The sequence below is a fragment of the Pristiophorus japonicus genome, chromosome 6 (assembly GCF_044704955.1).
Source record: "Pristiophorus japonicus isolate sPriJap1 chromosome 6, sPriJap1.hap1, whole genome shotgun sequence".
Classification (NCBI taxonomy): Eukaryota; Metazoa; Chordata; class Chondrichthyes; family Pristiophoridae; genus Pristiophorus; species Pristiophorus japonicus.
The window spans coordinates 178,309,069-178,326,574 of record NC_091982.1 but is presented as its reverse complement, the minus strand read 5'-3'; the positions used below and the strand labels follow the sequence as shown (position 1 = coordinate 178,326,574).

The 17,506-nt window shown below is 42.9% G+C and overlaps 1 protein-coding gene across 1 annotated transcript in view; it reads left to right on the top strand.

Moving 5' to 3' along the window:
- The window catches only part of LOC139265891 (guanine nucleotide exchange factor DBS-like), a 429,407-nt gene that overhangs the window by 131,583 nt on the left and 280,318 nt on the right, over positions 1-17,506 (top strand). Inside the window, exons 4-5 of the mRNA XM_070883437.1 lie at positions 10,532-10,622; positions 16,465-16,584. Of these exons, the coding sequence (XP_070739538.1) occupies positions 10,532-10,622; positions 16,465-16,584 (211 nt within the window). The remainder of the gene's footprint in view (positions 1-10,531; positions 10,623-16,464; positions 16,585-17,506) is intronic.

Sequence of the window (17,506 nt, the reverse complement as noted above, 5' to 3'; positions counted from 1 at the left end):
TTCAGGTGAATTTATAATGGGGAACAAAGAAATGGCAGACCAATTGAACAAATACTTCAGTTCTGTCTTCAAGAAGGAAGACACAAATAATCTTCCGAATGTATTAGGGGACAGGGAATCTAGTGAGAAGGAGGAACTGAAGGATATCCTTATTAGGCGGGAAATTGTGTTAGGGAAATTGATGGGATTGAAGGCTGATAAATCCCTGGGGCCTGATGGTCTGCATCCCAGAGTACTTAAGGAAGTGGCCCTCGAAATAGTGGATGCATTGGTGATCATTTTCCAACAATCTATCGACTCTGGATCAGTTCCTATGGACTGGAGGGTAGCTAATGTAACACCACTTTTTAAAAAAAGAGGGAGAGAGAAAATGGGTAATTATAGACCGGTTAGCCTAACATCAGTAGTGGGGAAAATATTGGAATCAATCATTAAGGATGAAATAGCAGGGCATTTGGAAAGCAGTGACAGAATCGGTCCAAATCAGCATGGATTTATGAAAGAGAAATCATGCTTTGACGAATCTTCTGGAATTTTTTGAGGATGTAACTAGCAGAGTGGACAAGGGAGAACCAGTGGATGTGGTGTATTTGGACTTTCAGAAGGCTTTTGACAAGGTCCCGCACAAGAGATTGGTGTGCAAAGTCAAAGAGCATGGTATTGGGGGTAATGTACTGAAATGGATTGAGAACTGGTTGGCAGACAGGAAGCAGAGAGTCGGGATAAACGGGTCCTTTTCAGAATGGCAGGCAATGACTAGTGGAGTGCTGCAGGGCTCAGTGCTAGGACCCAGCTCTTTACAATATACATTAACGATTTGGGTGAAGGAATTGAGTGAGATATCTCCAAGTTTGCAGATGACACTAAACTGGGTGGCGGTGTGAGCTGTGAGGGGGACACTAAGAGACTGCAGGGTGACTTGGACAGGTTAGGTGAGTGGGCAAATGCATGGCAGATGCAGTATAATGTGGATAAATGTGAGGTTATCCATTTTGGGGGCAAAAACACCAAGGCAGAATATTATCTGAATGGCGGCAGATTAGGAAAAGGGGAGGTGCAACGAGACCTGGGTGTCATGGTTCTTCAGTCATTGAAGGTTGGCATGCAGGTACAACAGGCAGTGAAGAAGGCAAATGGTATGTTGGCCTTCATAGCTGGAGGATTTGAGTATAGGAGCATGGAGGTCTTACTGCAGTTGTACAAGGCCTTAGTGAGGCCTCACCTGGAATATTGTGTTCAGTTTTGGTCTCCTAATCTGAGGAACGACGTTCTTGCTATTGAGGGAGTGCAGCGAAGGTTCACCAGACTAATTCCAGGGATGGCTGGACTGTCATATGAGGAGAGACTGGATCAACTGGACCTTTATTCACTGGAGTTTAGAAGGATGAGAGGGGATCTCATAGAAACATAAAATTCTGACGAGATTGGAAAGGTTAGATGCAGGAAGAATGTTCCCGATGTTGGGAAAGTCCAGAACTAGGGGACATAGTCTTAGGATAAGGGGTAGGTCATTTAGGACTGAGATGAGGAGAAACTTCTTCACTTAGAGAGTTGTTAACCTGTGAAATTCCCTGCCGCAGAGAGTTGTTGATGCCAGTTCATTGGATATATTCAAGAGGGAGTTAGATATGGCCCTTATGGCTAAAGGGATCAAGGGGTATGGAGAGAAATCAGGAAAGGGGTACTGAGGGAATATTCAGCCATGATCTTATTGAATGGTGATACTCCTGCACCTATTTTCTATGTTTCTATGTAAGAGCTGTGTTCGTCGGGACATTCCTTGTTTGTTAGCAATCGGTGGAAAACAGAGAGCTAGTACAATGGGGCCTGTCCTTTCTCACCCTCTCTTGGTGACCAAATACGTGCAGCAGACTCGACATCGCCGAAGGAATGCTCCACTGCATTATGTGCCCAATGTACAAAGTGACAGATAGGTGAGGAGGACCAGACGTTACACCCTCTACAAGTACAAGGAGAAGCATTCTTACCTCGACTTGCCCGACACCACCTGCCTTCGGAGACTGCGCTTCCACAAAAAGGTTATCACTGAGATATGCCAGCTGATAAGGACAGATCTGCAGCCTGCCAGCACCATCAGAACTGCACTGTCGGTCGAGGTCAAAGTCACCACGGCACTGTAGTTCTATGCCTCGGGTTCTTTTCAGGCCACAGCTGGCGACATTTACGGACTTTCTCAGCATGCGACACATCACTGCGTTAGACAGGTCACTGAAGCCCTGTACGCACGCAGGAGGGGCTTGATCAGCTTCCCTATGACCAAGGAGGCACAGAGTGAGAGGGCTCTAGGATTCTCCAGAATTGCAAACTTCCCCAAGGTGCAGGGAGCAATAGACTGTATGCACATCACGATGCGGGCAACTTTTCAGGATGCAGAGGTTTTCAGGAAACACAAGGGATTCCACTCCCTAAATGTCCAACTGGTTGTCGACCACCAGCAAATTATACTGGCAGTGAATGCTCAATTTCTGGGCAACATCCATGATGCTCACATCCTGCGTGAGAGCACTGTATCTGACTTGTTTAACAGTGAGCCACAAGGTCAATGCTGGTGCTTGGGGACAAAGAATATAGCCTCGCTATCTGGCTGATGACTCCCCTGCGTGACACCCACACTGAGGCTGAGAGGCGGTACAACGAGAGTCACTGAGCAACTCACAATATCGTGGAGAAAACCATTGGAATGCTGATCATCATCATAGGCAGTCCCTCGGAATCGAGGAAGACTTGCTTCCACTCCTGAAGTGAGTTCTTTGTGGCTGAACAGTCCAATACGAGAGCCACAGACTTTGTCACAGGTGGGACAGATAGTCATTGAAGGAAGGGGTGGGTGGGACTGGTTTGCTGCACGCTCTTTCCGCTGCCTGCACTTGATTTCTGCATGCTCTCGGCGTTGAGACTCGAGGTGCTCAGCGCCCTCTCGGATGCACTTCCTCCACTTAGGGCGGTCTTTGGCCAGGATCTCCCAGGTGTCAGTGGGGATGTCGCACTTTATCAGGGAGGCTTTGAGGGTGTCCATGTAACGTTTCCGCTGCCCACCTTTGGCTTGTTTGTCATGAAGGAGCTCTGAGTAGAGCACTTGCTTTGGGAGTCTCGTGTCTGGCATGCGAATTATGTGGCCTGCCCAGATGAGCTGATCGAGTGTGGTCGGTGCTTCAATGCTGGAGATGTTAGCTTGGACGAGGACGCTGATGTCTGTCCTCCCAGGGGATTTGTAGGATCTTGCGGAGACATTGTTAGTGATATTTTTCCAGCGACTTGAGGTGTCTACTGTACATGGTCCATGTCTCTGAGCCATAAAGGAGGACCAGTATTACTACAGCCCTGTAGACCATGAGCTTGGTGGCAGTTTTGAGGGCCTGGTCTTCAAACAGTCTTTTCCTCAGGTGGCCGAAGGCTGCACTGGCGCACTGGAGGCGGTGTTGGATCTCATCGTCGATGCCTGCTCTTGTTGATGGGAGGCTTCCGAGATATGGGAAGTGGTCCACGATGTCCAGGACCGCACCATGGATCTTGATGACTGGGGGGCAATGCTGTGCGGCGAGGACAGGCTGGTGGAGGACCTTTGTCTTATGGATGTTTAGCGTAAGGCCCATGCTTTCGTACGTCTCAGTAAATACATCGACTAGTTCCTGGAGTTCAGCCTCAGAATGTGCGCAGACATAGGCTTCGTCCACGTACTGTAGCTTGATGACAAAGGTTGGGATGGTCTTGGACCTGGCCAGGAGACTTCGCAGGTTGAACAGGTTCCCACTGATTCTGTAGTTCAGTTTGACTCCAGCGGGGAGCTTGTTGACTGTGAGGTGGAGCATGGCAGCGAGAAAGATTGAGAAGAGGGTTGGGCGATGATGCAGCCCTGTTTGACCCTGGTCCGGATGTGGATTGGCTCTGTAATGGATCTGTTGGTAAGGATCACGGCCTGCATGTCGTCATGGAGCAGGCGGAGGATGGTGACGAAGTTTTGTGGGCATCCGAAACGGAGGAGAATGCTCCATAGACTCTCACGGTTGACAGTGTCAAAGGCCTTTGTAAGGTCGAAGAAGGCCATGTATATGGGCTGGCGCTGTTCCCTACATTTTTCCTATAGCTGACGAGCTGCAAAAATCATGTCCGTTGTGCCCCGTAGTGGACGAAATCTGCACTGTGACTCCGGGAGGAGTTTCTCGGCCACGGGAAGAAGACGGTTGAGGAAGACTCTAGTGACGACTTTCCCAGTGGCTGATTGTAGGGAGATTCTTCTGTCGTTGCCACAGTCAAACTTGTCCCCGTGCTGAAGCAGTGCTTTAGATGCCTGGACCACTCAGGAGGCGAGCTCCAATACCACCCTGAGCAGGTAGCTCAATTCGTGGTGGTGTGCTCCATGCTACACAACTTGGCTATCAGGAGGGACAAGAATTATTTGAAGAGTCTGATAGTCCACCTCATCAGAGAGAGGAAGAGGAGGACGAGGAGGCGGACGCTGACATCGTCCCAGACAATCAGACTGATGCTGAAGCCATGCCCCTGCCCCCCTGTAGGCTGCATGAAAGGGCCCGTGGTGGCATGATAGCTGCAAGACTCTTACGTCAGGAGGTCATGAATGATCGCTTTGCCTGAAAGAACGTTGGTGTTATTTACAAGGCTGACACACTGCTGAGTGTGCAGGTCATATATCAATGGTGGCCATCACCTTGGTGACAGTTAAAGTTTAAGTTGATTGAAGTTAAGTGTGATTATACCCTTTGATGTCAAGGAATCACCAGCGTGTAATGGTGCAGCTATCTGAGCCAATGTGCTACAACGTTTTTTTAAATAAAAAACTTTTAAACCGAACATTATTCTGAAATCATCAGTATTTCTGTACAAACCAACCCTTGCCCCATCCCTCCTCTTCTCCTCCCCATCTCTACCCCTTCCCCTTCTGACTCCAAACTGTCTGGCCGAGGAGGTCCTCAGGCGATGCTTCATTGGCGGGGGGGGGGGCGGGCGGGGGCGTGGTGAGAGCCCAAGCGCTGCTTGGATGGATATGAGAGAGGACGGTCCCAAGGTGGGAATGTGCTCCGAGCCATAAGCAAGATGTTGCTGTTGGCTCTCATGTATGGTTGACAATGGGGGTGCGGCACCTTGGGGTGCGGTGGGGCATCCTGGGACCACTGGGAGCCCTCTGCTACCAGCTCCAGGGCCTCCTCTATCCCTTCCATGTTATTTCTTATTTGTTGTACAAAGACTCGGTGCCAACTATGTTCTTGGTGCTTAGTAGGCTTTTTGCTACTGGTGAATCTCCCTCGTGCCTCCCACAACAGCCAGACAAGCACACACCACAGCCACACATGCTTTCAGTGCCTCTCAGCTCCCTCTCTCTGTGTCTCCTCTTCTCCGCATGTCATGATGAACCTTGACCTCCTGAATCGCGGGAATTGAACGTTGCCATGCCATTGCTAAGGACGACCACACTTTACGGCAGAAGTTGAAAAAAATTGACCTCTACCGCCCATTTGATATCACTTGTGGTAACGTCCATTTTCAAAAATGTAAACTAGGTGTTTTGAGAATGGGCGAGAAGCCGGTGATCTGAGTGCCCACGCCGGAAATAACTAGAATTCTCTACCCCAGAGGGCTGTTGAGGCTCAGGGCTAGAACCTCCACTTTTGTGCTTATTGCATTTTTGGGCAATAAGCACAAAAGTGGAGGTTCTAGCCCTGAGCCTCAACAGCCCTCTGGGGTAGAGAATTCCAAAGATTCACCACCCTCCAAGTGAAGAAGTTACTCCTCCTTTCAGTCCTAAATGGCCGACCCCTTATTCTGAGACTGTGACCCCCGCTTCTATACACCCCAGCCAGAGGAAGCATCCTCCCTGCATCTACCCTGTCAAGTACTGTAAGAATTTTGTATGTTTCAACATCACCTCTCATTCTTCTAAACGCTAGAGAATATAGAACTAGTCTACTCAATCTCTTCTCGTAGGAAAATCTCCCCATCCTAGGAATCAGTCTGGTGAACCTTTGTTGCACTCCCTCTATGGCAACTATATCCTTCCTTAGGTAAGGAGACCAAAACTGCATACAATACTCCAGGTGTGGTCTCACCAGGGCCCTATATAATTGCAATAAGATGTCTTTACTTTTATACTCAAATTCTCTTGGAATAAAGGCCAACATACTATTTGCTTTCTTAATTGCTTGTGTACCTGCATGTTAACTTTCACTGATTTGTGTACAAGGACATCCAGGTCCCTCTGAACACCAACATTTCCCAATCTCTCACATTTGAAAAATACTCTGCTTTTCTATTTTTCCTACCAAAGTGGATAACTTCAGATTTCTCCACATTATATTCCATTTGCCATGTTCTTGCCCATTCACTTAGCCTGTCTATATCCCATTGAAGCCTCTTTGCATCCTCCTCACAACTTACATTCCCACCTAGCTTTTTTTCATCAGCAAACTTAGATATATTACATATGGTCCCCTCATCCAAACCATTGAGATATATATTGTGAATAGCTGGGGCCCAAGCACCGATCCTTGCCGCACCCCACTAGTTACAGCCTGCCAACCCTAAAATGCCCTGTTTATTCCTACTCTCTGCTTTCTGTCTGTAAACCAATCTTCAATCGATGCTAGTATATTACCCCAAATCCCATGAACCCTAATTTTGTTTAATAACATCTTTTGTGGTACCTTATCGAATGCCTTCTGAAATTCAAAATACACCACATCCACTGGTTCCCCCTTATCTATTCTATTAGTTACAACCTCAAAAAACTCTAACAGATTTGTCAAACATGATTTTCCTTTAATAAATCCATGTTGACTCTGCCCAATCCTATTATTGTTTTCTAAGTGTCCTGTTACTGCATCCTTAATAATTGATTCTAGTATTTTCCCTACGACTAATGTCAGGCTAACTGGTCTATAGTTTTCCGTTCTCTCCCCCCTCCTTTCTTAAATAGCAGGGTTACATTTGCTACCTTCCAATCTGTGGGAACTGTTCTAGAATCTATGGAATTTTGGAAGATGACAACCAGTGCATCCACTATCTCTATAACCACCTCTTTCAAAACCCTAGGATGTAGGCCATCAGGTCCAGAGGATTGATTGGCTTTCAGTCCCATTAATGTCTCCAGTACTCATTTTTTACGAATACTAATTTCTTTCAGTTCCTCATTCTCGCTAGACCCTTGGTTCTCCACTATTTCTGGGAAGTTTTTTGTGTCTTCTTCTGTGAAGACAGACACAGTATTTGTTTAATTTCTCTGCCATTTCCTTATTCACCATTATAATTTCTCTTGTCTCAGCCTGTAAAGGACCCACATTTACTTTCGTTCATCTTTTCCTTTTTACATACCTATAGCAGCTTTTACCATCTGTTTTTATGTCACTTGCTAGTTTACTCTCATATTCTATTTTCCCTTTCTTTATCAATTTCTTGGTCCTCCTTTGCTGAATTCTAAAATCCTCCCAATCCTCAGGCTTACTGCTCTTATTGGCAACATTATAAGCCTCCTCCTTTGATCTAATACTGTCTTTAACTTCTCTTGCTAGCCACAGTTGGACCACTTTTCCCATGGGGTTATTGTGCCTTAAAGGAATGTATGTTTGTTGTAAATGATGTATTCATTCTTTAAATGCTAGCCATTGCTTGTCTATCATCTTACCTTTTAATGTAGTTTCCCAATCTACCTTAGCCAACTCGCCCCGCATACCTACGCAGTTTGTTTTGTTCAGATTTAAGACCCTGGTTTCGGATTTAACTAAATCACTTTCAAACTCAATATAAAATTCTATCATATTTTGGTCACTCTTCCCTAAAGGCCCCTTTACTACAAGGTTATTAATTAACCCTTTCTTGCTGCACTGTAATTACAGTGTGGCAAGTTTATGTTGGCCGTTTCATTATAAATATAGTTAGTTAGAGTCTCCCGTGTCACATAGGAAGTTCTAATGGAAATAGTTGATATAAACGTGTGACAAAAACATGGCTACGGTTTTGTAGATAAGAAGTTCACACAGACCTAAGATTTTTAAAATATTGATAGACAATTAATCATTTTATCAGATTATATCTGTACATTTCTTTATATTTTATAATCCATTTTTGGAGGAAAGGGTTAAGTCAAGTACTCTCATTAAAGTTGTGAAATATTGTGAAATAAAGTTGTTATAATCAGCACTGTAATTGCATTTTTCATAACATCTTAATTTAAAAAATATAATTGAGGTGCAAATGTCCAAAAGCTTTGGGCCTAATTTTCAAAACTTATATAAAGTTCGGATGTTCTGTAAAAGAGACTTCTACTCATTGCGTTTATAGTTTTCCTAATAGCAAGTCCTGAAATTCAAGTGCTGTCGTTGTGACACTATAACATGGAATGAAAATCTATCTATATCTCTTGGAATGACATTAAAAGAAAAAATAGATATGAAAATGATTACATCTGCTTCTCTTACTGTGACTGAGTCACAATGTCCAATTCATTATTAGAAAAACTGAGAAAGATCCCAAATCTATTACAATGAATAAAGCTGCTCTTTTTTATAGAAATTTGCCATTTTTAAATTGGAAAGAAGCATAAAATGGGAGGGAAAAACTTCCAGGTGAATGTGATTTGTGTCATTGAGTTTGTCAGTGTAGCAAGCAGTGTTGTAGAAGTGGCAGCACATTCTAGGGCAAGTAAGAAATAATTACACTGCATGTCTGGCACCAGTGCAGTGTGATCTTTTGCACTGCATCAGCACCACATATGTAATATTAAAAAAATTTCATCAACTTGATGTGCTCAAAAGAGGTGATCTCATATTATTAGCACTGGTGCACACCCAACTTTTAGGTTTCAAACTATAAAAAGAAATTCAGGCAGCCCACTGTTCGGTTGTCTCAATTTCCAGTGATAGGAAACAGTTGACTATTTGTCAGTTCTTTTCTACTGCCTATTCTAGCAGCTTTGTTCCAGCATCAGAAATTACATCGACAATTACAGGCTGACTAACAGTAGTCTATGTGTGGTTTTCAGTACCGATAGCTAGAACTCTGCATGTTCCCATTCAGCAGTGGTGAGAGTGAGCACTCTAGTTGGATGTGCCTGCTCACGTTGCTGTATAAAACACAGAAAATGCTACATAACATGTGTTTAAGATCTTTCCTCAGAATTGCAAACTGAGAAATTCCCTTTGTAGGGTGGAAGAGAGAATAAAGCGAGGAGAAGTTGATTGAAACAACAAATCACAAACCAAAAGTGAATGTTAAAAATACACTGACACTTGATTACTTATATAGTCACGAATGAAAAAGTATAATTTTTATGAAGTATCAATCTACAATAGTAAAACTAATCACTAAATTCGTAGCTGAATTGAACTTTTACCATAGCAATTTAATTACCCCCTTTAAGTTCTCCCCATTTAATTATTTATTTTTAATTACTTTTTTCATCAGGAAATGCTGTTCCTGGAACATGTAGTAATGAATTTGACAACACAATCAGGTTTGAATAAATCAACCGATTTTTAAAAAATAGATCTGAATAAAATTGCAACAAATCAAAGATTGAAGCCTTGCGCAGAGACAAAAATGACCTAAATGATAGACCACCTTCACAATGTTTAATAATCACATTAAATTTAAGTTTAACTGAAGCTCGACACCATCCAGGACAAAGCAGCCCGCTTGATTGACACCCCATCCATCACCTTAAACATTCACTCGCTCCATCACCGCGTACCGTGGCTGCAGTGTGTACCATCTACAAGATACACTGAAGCAATTTGCCAAGGTTTCTTCGGCAACACCTCCCAAACCTGTGACCTCTACCACCTAGAAGGACAAGGGCAGCAGGCGGATGGGAACACCATCACCTGCACGTTCCCCTCCAAGTCACACACCATCCTGACTTGGAAGTATATCGCCATTCCTTCATATTTGCTGGGTCAAAATCCTGGAACTCCCTCCATAACAGCACTGTGTGAGTACCTTCACCACACGGACTGCAACAGTGCACCATCATCTCCCCAAAGGCAAATAATGGGCAATAATGCTGACCTTACCAGCGATGCCCACATCCCATGAACGAATAAAAACAAATGGTTGGCATGTAAATAGGCTGCCGGCACTCACTGTCATTCATGAATGATGGCTGCTAGACTGAGGTACTACAGAGCACTGATAGAACCATAACCCAGCAAGACGGCAATGCCTTCAGGAGAGGAGAGAGGGTGTGAGAGAAAATTGGAAAGGAAAAGAAAACATAGTTGACAGCCCAAATACTATAAACTGTCTCTTTTATTATTCCTCTGCTTTACTGAAACATTATTTGAACTGAAAAGAAAGTGGCACTAGAGACATCTGAATATAGGATTCTATTGTCTGCATAATACTATCTCTCATCGGTATAATGTATTGTCTCTAGATATTCTGTTAAATGTCTATTATTTTAATATAATTAAAAAAATATATATCAAAAGATTTGCAAAATTCTCTTTCCTACAATTTGAAAGGCCTGTTATGTCACAGATTATTTGTTTCTATTTTATTGCAGTCTGGATGCTGCCAGTATTGGATTTATCATAATTATAGACAGAAGACGGGACAAATGGAGTTCAGTCAAAGCAGCTTTAATGCGTATAGCAGTGAGTAGAATTAAAGTTTATAGGTTACTGAAATTAGATTTATTCTGAGATGTGTGGATCAATCTCATATGCCATTTCCCAGAAATAGATAACAGTCTTCTGTAAAGCAATTATTGAAAAAAATCAACTGAAGTTGTATTTTATTATTAGATATTCAAAACTGAGATATTCCATGCATGCTACAGCTTGATAAAAGGTATCCAATTAGTATCATAAATTGTGAAATCAGCTAGCTGATTCAATAAGTAAGACGGAATGGTGAGGCATAAGGCAGAAATTTGGACTTAGCATTGTGCATCGGTTTCAGAGGTTCACATTATTGTGTAGCTGGCATTAACAGCACACAATTTCTGTCAAATTATTAAAGTCCAGCATAGGTCAAACTTGGGGTATTATGTTGTAAAAGTTTTATAATCCATGCTGTCAACTGAATGAATGTATGAGGTTAGAGAATAAAACTAAAAAGATATGCAGTGGCGATAGTAATGCTCCATTTTTAAATTCACTATTATTCATTTATAATTAATCCTAACTTCTAGATTAGCATATTAGCACATACAAAATTCACAATTCTTAAACTTTCTAAAATGTAATGTGAAGCAGAGAAATTCTACTGCATTCTAATGTAAATTGTATTCTCATTTTTTCTTACCTATTTTACAAAATACTGATATTTGTTTCAGATACTAATATCCATAAATGGATTAACAAGAGTAAAGTATTTTGCTAAAAGTTTATTTGAAAATTGGTAACCTTGCAGAATTCAATATGTCATGATTTAATGACAGATTTAATACTAAAAAGCTCTCTTTGTAGTTTATGCACTTGCTGTTACATAGAGTTACATAGAAAATAGGTGTAGGAGTAGGCCATTCGGCCCTTCAAGCCTGCACTGCCATTCAATGAGTTCATGGCTGAACATGCAACTTCAGTACCCCATTCCTGCTTTCTCGCCAAACCCCTTGATCCCCCTAGTAGTAAGGACCTCATCTAACTCCTTTTTGAATATATTTAGTGAATTGGCCTCAACAACTTTCTGTGGTAGAGAATTACACAGGTTCACCACTCTCTGGGTGAAGAAGTTTCTCCTCATCTCGGTCCTAAATGGCTTACCCCTTATCCTTAGATTGTGACCCCTGGTTCTGGACTTCCACAACATTGGGAACATTCTTCCTGCATCTAACCTGTCTAAACCCGTCAGAATTTTAAACATTTCTATGAGGTCCCCTCTCATTCTTCTGAACTCCAGTGAATACAAGCCCAGTTGATCCAGTTTTTCTTGATATGCCAGTCCCGCCATCCCGGGAATCAGTCCGGTGAACCTTCGTTGCACTCCCTCAATAGCAAGAATGTCCTTCCTCAAGTTAGGAGACCAAAACTGTACACAATACTCCAGGTGTGGCCTCACCAAGGCCCTGTACAACTGTAGCAACACCTCCCTGCCCCTGTACTCAAATCCCCTCGTTATGAAGGCCAACATGCCATTTGCTTTCTTAACCGCCTGCTGTACCTGCATGCCAATCTTCAATGACTGATGTACCATGACACCCAGGTCTCGTTGCACCTCCCCTTTTCCTAATCTGTCACCATTCAGATAATAATATGTCTCTCTGTTTTTACCACCAAAGTGGATAATCTCACATTTATCCACATTATACTTCATCTGCCATGCATTTGCCCACTCACCTAACTTATCCAAGTCACTCTGCAGCCTCATAGCATCCTCCTCGCAGCTCACATTGCCACCCAACTTAGTGTCATCCGCAAATTTGGAGATACTACATTTAATCCCCTCGTCTAAATCATTAATGTACAATGTAAACAGCTGGGACCCCAGCACAGAACCTTGCGGTACCCCACTAGTCACTGCCTGCCATTCTGAAAAGTACCCATTTACTCCTACTCTTTGCTTCCTGTCTGCCAACCAGTTCTCAATCCACGTCAGCACACTACCCCCAATCCCATGTGCTTTAACTTTGCACATTAATCTCTTGTGTGGGACCTTGTCGAAAGCCTTCTGAAAGTCCAATTATACCACATCAACTGGTTCTCCCTTGTCCACTCTACTGGAAACATCCTCAAAAAATTCCAGAAGATTTGTCAAGCATGTTGCTGCAGCATCTCGTTCGTAATAGCCAAAAAGTTAGCACTGAGTAACATGAGTAATGCAGCAAACTCTGAAACTAACAATACTGTAGTGGACAGAGCACCATGTGGCCCAAATTATACTAATGGTAAAAAGGATTATATAAAATGGAAGCTTTTATTCCTGAATTCTTCCTTTAAATGGAACTAAGAATATAAAAGGAGCCAAAGAAGTATATGTGGGTACATGAATCCTTTATCAATTATATTCTCAATGGGAACCAAATCTACAGAGAAGAAAAATCAGTGTTTTAGTCCCACTTGTAACTGTTTCAAATTTAAACCATTTTTGGCAAATTATATTTTATTAATAACTAAATGTAGAGCTCCCACCATTGTTGATGACAGTGGGCTTTACAGTAGAACTAATGGTGACAGAAAATTAGCACCGGCTTATTTCTCTGAATTTTAAGTCACCTTCCTGACACTGTTAAGCTTATTTACTCTTCCTACCCATAATGTTATCAGCATTACTGTTAAAACAAAAATATTTAACAAATTATAAGGAATGTTAATCATAATTATGGTTAATTAACTTAATTTTAAAACTGAATTATTAATGGTGAAACTCTGTAAAGGGAGTGAAAATTTAGTTTTTTTTGCAAATTGCTAACAAGTGTGCTTCATTTCCTGATTTGTGAAGATAAAAAAAGGATGCTTTTCAGTTTTTTTCCAGCTCTCCTATATGGAGATAATGTTTTTCTTACTCTGCATACTTCTGGGCTTGTCCTCTTTGATGCATCATGTCATCCAGCCTATAGGATAGGTCACCCCTCATGCAGGTTTTCATGACTTAGCAGCCTCCAATACAAAGATTTCATGGTAGCATAAATGTCGCTAATACTGTTATCTCTTCTGTTTCATCTGTGTGTTTTACTCTTGTGTTTCCTTTCTTTTTATTGATCTTCTTAAGTTCTTCAACAAAGTACCCCAGCAAGTAGCAGAGTAACAGAAACTATTGTACAGATTTTGATGATTTCTGATCCAGGGAGGGGTGGGGGGGGGGGTGCCCGACCCCGGGATGTTCCGATCTTGGTGGGGTGGGGGGGTTGGGGAGGTCCGATCCTGGTGAAGGGGCTGCTGGTGGATGAAGCACTTCTGCTTCTCCCAGCCTACAAGGATCGCTCGCCTCGCTGCAGCTATTGGGAATCCCGCCTCCCCCCCCATCACACTTCAGTAAAATGTGAAAGTGGGTGGGTTGGAGCCGGGATTTAGATTTTTAAAACTTGAAATTCCTTCCCCCATCCCCCCTCCCCCCACCTGCTTTTTCATGTGAAAATTCCCCCGTTGTGTATTTTTCTGTCATCTGTGTGCAATTTACTTCTCTCTTCCCCTATGGAGTCTTTCTTGTCCTTGTCTTTCTCTTCTGCTCTTTATATGTTTATAATTTTCTCTTACTCTTCTCCTCCTCCTGTTTCTGTCTCTCTTGTACTTTATTTCTGTGTCTCCTTTTCTCTTGATATTCTTAATTCTTTGCACAATCGATCAGATACAGACAAAATACCTGTAAAACTGCAGAGTAACAAAAACACATAATCTACTGGCACCATTCAGATACTTGTTGGACACTTTTTCTGATCAGATCCAAGCGCAGTTATAAAGTTGCACTGAAGTGTAAATCTTTCTCCAAAACATGCTGGAAATCATGGACTTCAAACTCCGCGCAAAGCCTTGTGCAAGATTGGTGTCGGACTCCTCCATGCTCCTTGACATTGTACTCAGGCTTTCGGGCAAGCTTGCCAAAGCACCAAGTATTTCACTGTGCATACCCATCAGCCTTCTTCTGTAGGCCACCCAATCGAAGACCTCACCTGAGGTCTCTGCAGAACTATCCTCTAACCTGTCCTCTAAAGTACGCAGAGTGTCAATATCTGAGCTGGTGGCTGCAAGTGTAAAATTGAGTGATGGTGCTGTGTCTTCATCATTACTGTCTTGTTGCTCTTCCATTTCCTGCTCCTCCACCATTGCCTGGCAAGGTGACAGTTCTTTGATATTTGAAAGGAGAAAGACACAATGGTAAGGTTGTGGTGAGGGGAGGGTGGGGGAAGCAAGAGGTGCTGCTTACACCATGTGCAGCTTGTAAATCAGAAGAGATTGTGGGATGAGGGGGAAGTGCGATGTGAGAAGGAGGATTACGTATGAGGATACCATCATCTTGTATTGTATCAGCCCCGCCACTGGCAAAGGCTCAGTGATTTCCCCCTCCCCCCGCCCCCCCAATGCGAGCAAGCCATTCGGCCCTTCGAGCCTGCACCACCATTCAATATGATCATGGCTGATCATGCAACTTCAGTACCCCATTCCTGCTTTCTCTCCATATCCTTTGATCCCTTTAGCCATTTGGGCCACATCTAACTCTCTTTTGAATGTATCTAACGAACTGGCCTCAACAACTTTCTGTGGTAGAGAATTCCACAGGTTCACAATTCTCTGAGTGAAGAAGTTTCTCCTCATCTCGGTCCTAAGTGGCTTATCCCTTATCCTTAGACTGTGACCCCTGGTTCTGGACTTCCCCAACATCAGGAACATTCTTCCTGCATCTAACCTGTCCAATCCCGTCAGAATTTTATATATTTATAAGGTTATGCAGGCAGCCTGTCCCCCGTTGGTTAGGTTCTACTGCCTCTGGTGTGAGCCACCTTGTCCTGCAAGAGAAAGGGAATTGTGTCGGTGAGTGTGGAGCAAAATGTGTTTGGGTGATGTGCCTGACATGGTTGAATAGCTGTCATTGTGTGCAGGGTGTGAGATTTGCAGCAGTGGTAAGTGTGCGACAGTGAGGTGAAACTATGAATGTAAGGTATGAGTTGCGCTTGGTAGAAATTGTTGTTAGCTAAGTGATGGGGTGTGATGCATTGAGCAGTGTGTGAGGCTAGTGGTGAAAATGGTCACTAAACCTCTTGCAGGACTGCATCCAGTTCCTCTTCTTTAAGCTTTAATTGATGCTAGCCTCCCACGAACTTGGGCCCCCTGCTGGGAGTGCAGCCGCTCAGCAGTGTGTTCAGCATGGGCTTAAGGCCACAGTCATGTTAATCAGCAGGCAGCACAATGTTGCTATGCTGCCTGCATTACTTTGAATGGGCGCAGGTTGATCCCCGGGCCTGTTTTCGGAGCAATCGAATTTCAGATGACAATGTAACTGGTAATATTGCGCACGTGACAACCTAGAAAACCAGCAAAAGCTAACCAACAGCTTCAAAAAGCACTATTATTCTATTCCCACCATCCTACATTCATGTTGGTACTCTTTTCCACCTCCAATCCCCTCCCACCACAGTTAATTAATGTTGGCACTTTCCTTCCTCCCCTACTCCAAAGCACTGCTCCCAGCTTCTGACCCTTTCCTCGTTCCTTCACTGCCATCCATTTTCTTCCCTCTCCATTGTTCCCTTCCCTCTCCCCTTCATTACCATCCATTTTCACTCTCCTACTTGAGTCTAGATACTAATAAACTGGACTGGGCCCTTCTTCCTGCAATGTGATTGCCAACTCTTTATATTGTAGGTGAGAACTCCCATCGACTGTATACAGACTGTAATCACTACTATTATCCTGACGGGCCCTATCAGCAGCCAAAGAGAGCCTGGTCCATGCTGATTCTTATCAGCAAATGCTGACCAGACCCACTAACACAGACAGTTGGCATGGATGAGACAGCAAAGACACTGATTTTAGGGCCTTTCCCTTCTTTTTCTTTTAGGGAGCATTTCCGGGGAACCTGCAGCTAGTGTTTGTATTGCGACCTTCTCGTTTGATCCAGAGGACAATGGCTGACTTTGGCATCAGGTTTCAACGCGATGACTTTAAAATGAAGGTACCGGTAAGCATATGCTTTTGTTCTGTATTCCTATAAACTCTTATGTATTTTTTCAGAAAATGTGTTGTGTTACGCAGATTCTTATTATAATAGACATATCAGTGGGTCATACTGTTTGGGATTTTATAGAAGTGTTAAATCTATGTAATCTTATGACAATTGTGCTCCTTGATTGAAATACACTCAGTGACGTGGATTATTTGATAACCGATATCATTTCAAAATTAGGCAAGATATGTCAATATTATACGGAAACTAGGCAACTGTATCTGATGCCATAAAATAGACATTTCCATATAGGTAAAGCCACCCAGTAAACATAGTTCTGCGTCATAAATTATCAAGACAGTACTCTGTTGAGTAATAACACATTCTTTGCCTACGTTTTTCCAGTTGTGCTGTAGGATTGCGTAATAGAAATATGTATAATTTATCATCGCATAATGGTTTTGTGCCCTTGGGAACATTTGCATATTAGGGCTTGGTGCTAAGGTTCATCATTTTATTTATTCGTTTATGGGAGGCAAGTGTCGCTGGCATATCTGCACTTCTTGGGCTCAATTTTTCCAGGTCATTTGCGGCGTTTTTTGGCATGTGGCGTTTTTTCTGGCGTAATTATTTAATTCAAAGTATCCCCCTGGAATCTGTGCAGGGGTAACTGCTTCAGTTACGATTTTTCTCCGTTGGTTTTTTTTGATGTCATGTCTGCGGCAGTTTTCAGCATTTTTCGCAGATTGCCCCCAAATTTTTTATCCTAGGTCGGCGTATCTGGCCACTCACGAAAAACTCTCTGGTGAGTTAACAGAAAGCAGTGCACATTTAAATATTGGCATTGAAAGACGCCATTGTTTTTCATCAAAGTTTTAGGAGGGAGTCTCTAACACTTGAAATATTCATAATAAAGTTCAACATTTTTTTAACCTTT